This window comes from Manis pentadactyla, chromosome 1 (genome assembly GCF_030020395.1).
Source record: "Manis pentadactyla isolate mManPen7 chromosome 1, mManPen7.hap1, whole genome shotgun sequence".
In the NCBI taxonomy this organism is placed as follows: domain Eukaryota; kingdom Metazoa; phylum Chordata; class Mammalia; order Pholidota; family Manidae; genus Manis; species Manis pentadactyla.
In genome coordinates, this window is record NC_080019.1 from 175146919 (window position 1) to 175156583 (window position 9665).

The 9665-nt window shown below is 44.2% G+C and overlaps 1 protein-coding gene across 1 annotated transcript in view; it reads left to right on the top strand.

Annotated features, from left to right (window-relative positions):
- PLA1A (phospholipase A1 member A) overlaps positions 1–2813 on the top strand; it is a 28020-nt gene extending 25207 nt beyond the window's left edge. The window contains exons 10-11 of the mRNA XM_036883463.2: positions 1657–1821; positions 2426–2813. Coding sequence (XP_036739358.1) covers positions 1657–1821; positions 2426–2510 — 250 coding nt within the window. The 3' untranslated portion in view covers positions 2511–2813. The remainder of the gene's footprint in view (positions 1–1656; positions 1822–2425) is intronic.
- Positions 2814–9665: the final 6852 nt, after the last annotated feature.

Genomic DNA, 9665 nt, shown 5'->3' on the forward strand with positions numbered 1-9665 from the left:
ATACCTCTCTGGCCCATTAGGAGAGGAGCCAACACTGGCAGGAATCAGGACAAGGACACCCAACTCTGGGTGAGTGTTAGAACCACCTGGAGAGCCTTACCGAGTACCGATGCCCAGCCCCACCCGAGACACGGCAGCAGACTCTGGCATAGCCCCAGCCACTACTTCTGAAAGCTCCCCGAGTGATCGGAACGGGCATCCAGATTCTCTCCTCCATCTCCCGAAGAGATCTGCATTCCCCTCTAGAAGGTTATCATGATTATCTTCAGCCTTTGGGGTTTTTTTCCCTCTTGCTGAACAGAAATTGAAAAAAGGAAACAAGGGATGGGGGGTTATGTATGGTCTTTCTCCTACTTCCTAAAGCTTTGTGAAACCCCCAGATTTTCTTTTAATTAGAAAATTTACCCAGACTCAGTCCCTAGCCCACTCATCCACAGCACCCTTTGTGCCTCTGCTTTTCAAACTCCTCTACCCAAGAAGCTTCTTAAATGGAACAATCTTATTTTTTCTCCCAGAATATTTTAAAACACTTCTGATATTAAAAATAAAAAGGACTAGCTTTTATACAAAGTTATACAGGATCTTCCTCAAAAGGAGAAAGTAAACTATATGACTAACAACCCTGGGTTAAGAAGAACACGAAGAAGAATTTCATCACTCGGCAGAGCCAGAAAGGAAAGGGAAACCAGGCTGGCCCAGCCGTGGGTCACCCGGTGGAGAGCACCCAGCGCCCACGCCGGGCAGAAGGCAGCCCCTCCCAGCTCTCCTTCTTTCTCACAGTCCTGGCTGCCGCCAAGCCCAGGAGGACTGGGAAGGATCAGCAGCCCCCTTCAGGGCGCAGGAGACAAATCCCTTCCCCGGTGGGCTACTGCCTGTGTGCGGCGGGGCTCCTTCCCTGCTCCCGCACACAGGCCCTCGGGGATGTCCTCGCAGGCCTCTTTGCTCCACTCTTTATTCTCACTTTATCTAGGGTCCCGCAGCCTTTCTGAAGCGACTCTTTAGGCTGGTGGCTACATACTCTTCTCTCCATCTACCTGGAGTCTCTTTTCACCCAGGGTCCTGTAGGCTGCAGTCAACTTGGGCCAAGCCCTGTGGGTCAAGCTCATAGCTCACGTCGGGGAGCTGGGGTTTAGACCTAGGACTGTCTGACTCCAAAGCCACGCAGGTGGAAGAGACAAAACCTGGGCTCCAGCCCCGCTCTGTCTGACTTTAGGACCTGTTTGTTTGTTTGGCTGGTTTTTCCCCCTCACACAATTCATACTCAATCTAAAATAGAGTAGTCCTCATAAAATTCTTTGAATGTCCTAAAAGAGGACTCTACTTCCAGGGAGGTGGATCTGAAAGTGAAGATCTCCAACTAGCAATCTAAGGAAAAGGGACATTTTTCCAGATATGAAAATCCAGGAGTTACTATTTTCTGCAGTGTCCACTTGTTTACTTTAACAAATTAAATATCAAATATTTTCTGAGTCATCTTCAAAAATGTAGGTACATGGGCTGAGTGGCCAATGAGGGAGAGACAAAGAACGGTGGTCTCTCCCTTCAAGGGGCTGTTTTGTGTGGCGGCTGACCAAGGCTACCAGCAGGGCCCCGTCGGAGCCAAGGGGAAGCAAAGGCCAGCAGAGCGGCAGTAACATCCTTCCCTTTCCCTTGCAGACCTAGACAGCGGCTGCAGGGGCGAGGAGTCATAGCTCACACCAACCCTCAGTGCCAGATAAACCAAGTAAAACTCAAGTTCCAGGCTTCCAACCATGTCTGGAAAAGAGACCGGACTACCATCGCTGGGCATTTCTGCACTGCCCCTTTACCCGTCAATGACAAGTAAGTCCAGAGTCCCCAGGCACACCCACAAGGACCAACCCTGACCTTAGAGGTGACACCTGTTGAGGTGCAAACACATCATGGTGCTTAGCTTCCTCCAAGCAAAGATGACAAAGACCTAGGGTTTTCCTAAACCCCCTGCAGGGCCATTTGGGGTTGGGGTGAGAGGAAACCAGAGAGTGGATTTTAATTTTCCATTCACTCTTCAGTGTAAGAAACTCCATTTTATCTGAGATACGTGTGTGTGTGTGTATTCTATTTTTTTTTTTGACGTCCAGAATGTATTCTATTTTATATATCAGTTTTATTTAGTTTAAATGCAAGATTTTATTGGAATATAAATTTCTCATTGCAAATTTCCAGCTTCTTAGCCCCCTCCAGGGTTCACAGCCACAGGTGTGCAGAATCCCCACCCCCTTTGCCCTGCCTCTCGCAGGAAAGCCTGTCGTTATGATATGGGCACTCAGGGACAGGAGTCGACTTCTGTGGTAAATGACTGCAGATGCTTTCACCTGACTTCATGGAAGCATAGAGCCCACAGCTCGTAGCCCTTTCTCCTGACTTGCCCTGAGCACATAACCCTCTCGTTGCTCTTCTTTTGCAGTAAAAAGATGATCTGCTTACCTGAGGCAGTGAATTTAAAAGCAAGTGTGACTGTTTCTCATGACCTCAAAATAACGTGTGAATAAGCCTGGGCAGGCTACAACTCCTTGGATTTCAGTTTGAGAGGGGGGTTCAATTTATTCTAGGCCATGACCAAGAAGGAAGGCAAAACTCTTGGTTATTTCCTCCGTAAGTAGCCACCTTGGAGGGCAGAGATCTTTGACTTGGCAGAGCTTTGTCACCACTGCCGTCTCAGCCTTCTTACTCACATTTAGCTACAATTGTGCCGTATCCGTGAGCATCTGTACCTAGTATTCAATAGGAACATATACAGGGAAAATGCTTTAAACATTAAACATTTTTAAAAATAAAACTCCATGAAATATCTGAATCATTTGTTTTATTGGAATCTTGTCATGTACAAAAAATGGAGTTTGCAGTCTGTGGGATTGGAGGAAATGCAGTAGATTGCTGGGTTCACTGTATTAAAATAGCACTTGAAAAAAAGTCCCTGGGACAGGAGAGGGATGGAGGGTGGGAGGGTGACAACATTCACTGTCCCCTACCTTTGCCTTCTCTGGTTTGGGGGATCAGAGAGATCTTCTGGGAACATAGGGGGATTTTCCCTGGGTCAGTGTTTCACAAACTTTGATCTTTGTAAATAACCTAGTATCAGCTGCCGTCCTGCAGGAAACAGATGTGCATTCCAATTGGGTGATTTGAGAACTTCATAAAAGGACTATTTAGAAAGGTGGTAGTAGGGAGTGGGGACTCCACAAGGGAGAGTGCCGTTCCCTGGGGCTAAGGGCAGTGGGCTCTCTGAAGAGGCGAAAGGAAGGAGCTCCAGGGGCCAGCGACCCTGCAGGGGGGACCGGGAAACAGATTCTCCACTCTCACTCTTCTTTCCTCCCTCCTTCCACTGGTGCGCCCCATCGACAGACTCCACTTGGAAGCCAGAGGCAAGAGGCACATTGATGTGACCAGGGACACTCAACGGGCAGAGGAGGGTGGGGGAGGGAGGGCAGAGGGGGGAGCAGAGAGCTGTGGCACACACCTCTACGCCTTCTCCACAGCCAGGCAGCCCCGGGGTTCTTCTGTGCTTGATGGTTTTCTCTAATTCTTTTTAAAGTCATTTAAATCATTTGTAAGTGTACAATTCAGTAATATTCATTTTGGTGTACAAGTATCACCCACGACCCAGCTCCAGAATTTTTTCATCATCCCAAACTGAAACTCTGTACGTGTTAAACAATAACCCCGCCCTCTCCCTCTCCACGGCCCCTGGTAACCACCATTTTACTTTCTGTCTCTATGAATTCTTCTCTTCGAGAACACTTCATATCATCATACAATATTTGTCCATTTGTATCTGGCTTATTTCACTTAGCAGAATGTTTTCATAGTTCATCCATGTTGTAGCATGAGTCAGAATTTCCTTCCTTTGTAAGGATGAATAATGTCCTATTGTGTGTATAAACCACATTTTGTTTATTGATTCATCTAACAGTGGACATTTGGGTTGCTTCCACATTCTGGCTATTGTGAATCATGCTGCTGCACACAGGACGTACAAATATCAATCTGGGACTTTTTTAAAACCTAAATAAATGTGTTTTGAAAGGAAACTGCTGACTTGCTGACTCACTGTCCACAGTAAAGGCAGGGCAAACAATGAAAACGGCTGGCTGCATTTGCTCCATCGAGGTCAAGCCAGCCAGGCCACCAGGAGAGAGAGCTCCCGCCTTCACTCACCCACAGGCCTTCCCTTCTGCATGGCTGCCAGTCAGCAGAATGACTTACCTGAAGAAACTTCCCCAGTATGCAAGCCTTAATGCTTTTCTTTTTCTCAAAAAGCAAACCCCCTCTTTCCCTTCCTCCCTCTACTCCACCCGGGTTCCTGGCAAGAACCTCCCTAGAGGCTCGCACCCTGAGCCCTATTAGACCGCGTTTCCTGCTCTTTCTGCTTCACAGCACTGTAACCCGTCTGCCCTCCTGGGAGACATTGCTTAGCCCATGGCTGCTCTGTCGTTTTCTCTACTGCCTGTTCCTTCCAAGTGTGAGTACATTATACTTCTGTGACCAAAGTTATGTTACCTGATACTGATGCGATCGATGTTACCCTGCCCTGCCCTGGGTTACCCTGTCCTCAGACTTTCAGTTTTGTTTTTGGGCACAGCCCTGTGTTTCTTTGCTAATAACTTCTTACTTCAAATACCATTAGACTCTCTCACATTTTATTTTGCTCCACATCAGAAACTTGATATCGTTACTTTAAATGGAAAGCCAGTTTAACTTATCATAAATTAGGCTTAAAAATAAATACAATGGGAACATAACAATGTTTAAAATTCCAACTAGGTACAGTGGCTTGCTGAAGGCTCTCCCTCCCAGGCCTGTCTTTTCCTGATTAAAACGGGAAAGTTAGCAAATATGAGCAAGATCGTAAAACTTAACACCAAACAGACTTTCTTTACAGGTCATCAGTGGATTGACAGAAAATTAAAACGTGAATAGCAATCTCACCATGAGATTGAATGTTGTTTAATGCTGAGTCTATGGCTTCTTTAAGCCATCTTGCCCACGCTTCATGCCACCTGGCTCTGAGGAGGTGGGATATGCGGGGGGTTAGGAGAAAAGGGGGGGAGGCAAGGAACGCGTTGATGGCAGGGCAAAGGCAGAGTGTGGGATTCCCCTCCACACCCAGGTCGCCACAGCCTCTTCTGAACTTGTGATGGGAGTAATTCAATTTGGCAATCTGTCCCTGCCCTCACGTGGCTCTGCAGACGTGATTTCCAGACCCCGGCTCTCTCTGGCAGCCCTCCTCTGAATACATTCCCTCTGTTCCGCAGTCCCAGTCCTGGGCTCTCTCTCTGTGTTCCTTGCTCCCACAGGGAATACCAGGGGCACATCTCCACTCGCTCTCATGATAACCCTCCATTAGTTAAGCCTAAGAGTCACTTCAGGTTTAACTATAATTCTTCAGCTTTTAAAAATCTGTATTCTTATTGATCCAGCTTGCCCTCTTTCTTGTGGAGTTGATTTTTGAACCTGAAGTAAAGTTCCATGTGATCCAATTCCATTACGTATTCTTGCAGTCTCTCCAACCTGGCAGGAATTTTTTATTTTATCCTTAAGAATATTTAGCTCTCCTTCCAAGCTTCATATCATTTCAATATGTTTATATATTTATTATATATATATGTGTGTGTGTGTGTGTGTGTGTGTGTGTATTTATATATGACATTTTTTATAGTCTTCTTTTTTAAATTGATAGCCAAGAACTTGAAAGGAGAAGTCAGGGGTAAAGCCCTACCTCCTTAAGGCTTACTGAAGATTAATTAATACTCTGGGTCTGAACCTTCACATTTATTTCTACTTCATGTTTATCTTGACTACTTACATAGTATGCGAAAATTTTTAATACTTTATTTCTACAATGATCCTCTGATTTGAGAGTGAGAGATACAGAGACAAAGAAAATATGATTAATTTAGCTTTAGCATGACTTAATTCTGGGAACCCATGCAGGCTCTTAGTAATTGCCACCTCTTTTCTTAAATATATGCAAGGTACCTTTTTAGTTATTTGTTCCAGGACTTTGCTGGGAATCAACAGCCAACTTCCTAATTTCAGAAATCTCTGCTTTCCCTCTTTTTGGTTACTAGAGCACCCACCATCTTCTAACTTTACTTCTTTGGGATTCTTCAGTGATCTCTGTACAAAAACCCCAGTCACCCCACAGGATCTTTCTAAAGTAGGATTGTAATTCAGTGTCTTAGTACCAGGAGTCATTTAAAGCAGCTAGGAGTTACCTTCTCAATCTTGGTCTTCAGATTAATTCCAAAAAAACCTCTCCCCTACATTATTGTGTGTGTGTGTGTGTGTGTGTGTGTGTGTGTGTGTGTATTTTTTTTAAGTTACAAAACACTGCATGTTCATTTTAACAAGTCAAACTCTAGACATAAGTTGTCGTGGCCCTGAGGTGATCAGTATTAATAGCCTGGTGTATACACTTCTGCACACTTCTCCATGTTAAGTATAAACACACACAGTTGTGAGGTTTTTTGTTTTTTATGTAGCAAAAATGAAATCATAGCACACCTATCACTTTGCAATTTTCCTTTGTCACTTATCAATATATCATGATATCCCTCCTGGTTACATACATAGATCAAATTTACTCACTGGCTGTGTAATATTCCACACTACACAGCTGGCATAATTTAGTCAACCACCTTTTTGTGATGGGTATTGAGGTTTCCAGTTTTTTCAATTACAAATGATGCTGCATTAAGTATTTTTGTGCGTCTGTTCTCAAATGCTGGTACCTTCGTTTCCATATCCTAGACCTCTTTGGTGAAAATTGCTAGGTCGACAGATGAACTAAAATATGCCAACATTTCCATGTATTACCTCATTTTACATAGAAGGAAACTGAGGGACATGGAAATTAAGTCACTTGCCCATGGTTATACAGTCAGCAATGGGTAAATCTGGATTCACACAAGCTTCTGGACTCCAGAATCTGGGCTCTATGCACCTGTTCAAGTTGATTTCAAGGACTTGCAACCAAAACATCCTGTCTAAATAAAGATCTCATTGGTCTGGCCCGACTCTACCTAACTGAAATTACCTCCCATTTTCCCTAACATGCTGAAGCCAGTACCCTGCTAAAAGATACTGTGGACAGTGTCACCTCCATGCCTTTGCACCTGCTGCCCCCAACGACCCCTTTTTAGCTCCTACCAGTCATTCAGGGTCCACTTTGCTCTACCTCTTTCAGGAAGCCTGTCCATCCAATATCATTTCGGTCAGCATCTATGCTGTCTTGCAATGGTCAATAGTATATTACATGTATGTCAGGCTACTGTGATGAGATTGTAAGGTCCTTAAAGGGAGGGGCTATTTTTTCTCTTTCTCTGTGTCCCCCACATTCTAAGCATGCAATAGAAGCTCCTTGAATTGAAGACAGTGTTCTAATGATGCAGGCAAGAGAGGATCAGGCACAGAGAGGCTTTATTCTAAAGGAGTTGGTGTCTTTTCATTAGTGTCAGAAATGGCTTCCATTTATCCATCTTGTTTTAAAATTTCACCTGCCAGTGTTACATTTTAACCTTTAAAGGTCTCTACAGGAGGATGCTCTAGTTGTATATAAAGGAAATTATATTGAAACATAAACCTTCCCAGGTTGCTGAATTCTCCCCAGCCCTCGATCTCCTTGTTGAATGGTCCTAAGTGACATGCTGTGAGTGACATACACCACTTCCCCCAGCCTTAAACACACCTCCGACCTCACTCTTGGGCACACCCAGGCCCTGGAAGAGCCATCCCAGTCCCAGCTCTGCCCCAGAGGAGGCTGGCTTCTTCCCCTTAGAGGGAGCCTGGCGGTGGTGTGACTCTCCCCATGCCTGCGTCCCGTCATGCCCCTGTGAAGGCCTGAAGTTCTCACTGATCCTGGCCCTTCGCTGTCCTGGTGACAGCCCAAACTCAATCCATCTCAGATCAGGTCAGCCTCTCCCCCAGAGTTCTTCCTCCTGGCCTGTGGTAATGGCTATGGCCATCATCCAATATGCAGGTGGAAAGCCTGAGGCATCTTTAACTCAGAACATCATGGTGTCATTTCCCTCCTTCTTCCTGACACTTGATTTACACTCAGACATCATGTCTCTCAGTTTCTTCAAAATGTGGCTGGTATCTGTCTCTTCCTTTCTGTTCCCTCTGATGTGTGGTTAGGCCCTGGATTTGGCATTAACCTTCTCTTTTCCTCCAGCTTTTTTTCCCTCCAGTCTACTCAGTTTACTTGTTCCAGATAATTCATCTTACAAACTCTTTAAACTTACTTTCTCCTGCTCCAAAATTTTCACTGGATTCTCCTAATGTTCTTAGAATAAGGGCTTCCTTAACTTCTTAACTGAGAATTTAGGAACTTCAGTGACTAGATTCTCATCTTTCTTCCTTGATTTCTCTCTTACTCTTTCCCAAAAGAAATTCTTAGCCCCTGCTTAGTTGATCTATTATAATTCTTATGATTGTGTTCATTAAACAAACTTCCTTTGTATTTTAGTTATCAAACCACTGAATTTTGGAGGAGGAAATCAAGGCACAGAAAATTGGTGGAAGTCAAACAGCCACTAGAAAAAAGCATGGTCACTCTTGCATTTATATCGCACGTCCAAACCTGACTGCACTCCTATTGGATTTTAACAACTCTAAGTGACTCTTCATTACATGTGACTGTGAGCTTTAATAACTTTTGGAAGAAAAACAAGGGACACTGTTTATCTAGAAATAAATTCTTGCTTCTGCCTTGAAGTTCTGGGTCTCTAACATACCCAGGCCTAAGCCAGTAGACAGATTCTTATTTTGGACAGAACCTGAGGGAGGAGGGGCAGTCAGAGATCTAGGTAAATAACCTGGGTAGGGTTGCCCAATATGTGGACACCCTCGTCGTGGCACTAGGGTCAGCCTTCCTCACCTAAAAACACCCCTTCTCTCTTGACACCAGCCTTTTCAACATTAAAACTCCCCCAGTGTTCATTAGCCCTCCTGTCTTAAACCTGAACCACCCTAACCTCAAGATCACTCCCTGTGACTCTCCATCCAAGCTTCAGTTCAGAGCTGCCCTCTGCTAGAGTTCTTACCTTGAAAGTACAGTGAAATGGGTAAAATTGGAGATAAGCAATCATAAAACCAAAAGGTTTACTCATTTGTTTATTCAGCAAAACTTTATTGGGAGCCTACTGTGTAGCAGGCATTATTCAGATGACAATCTTTTTAACAATAACTACAATATACTGGGTGCTTACCATGTGCCAGGCATGGTTCTTAGTGCTTTAGTGTGTGTGTGTATGAGATATATGTGTTACATATGTGTGTTGAACTGTTACATATTTACCACATATATGTTGAATTCTCAAAACAACCATATGAGATAGATACTTTTTAAATTGCCATTTTAACATATAAGCAAGTTGAGGTAGAGAGAAGTTGAGTAACTAGACAACAAATGAACAGAAAGCTAAGTGGCAGAGCAGAAATTCCAACTCCAGAACTTTGTATTCTTAACCCTGCACTGTGTTGATAAGGCATCCTAACCCAGTGTCTAGTTATGTCTACCTCATCTCCTTTTTTTAAAACTTAATTTAAAAAACATTTATTGGGAATGGTAAGGTGTCTGGCCATGGGCTAGGTACTAAAATGTAAATACAACAGAAAGGACTACTATCTTTAGAAGGCTACAC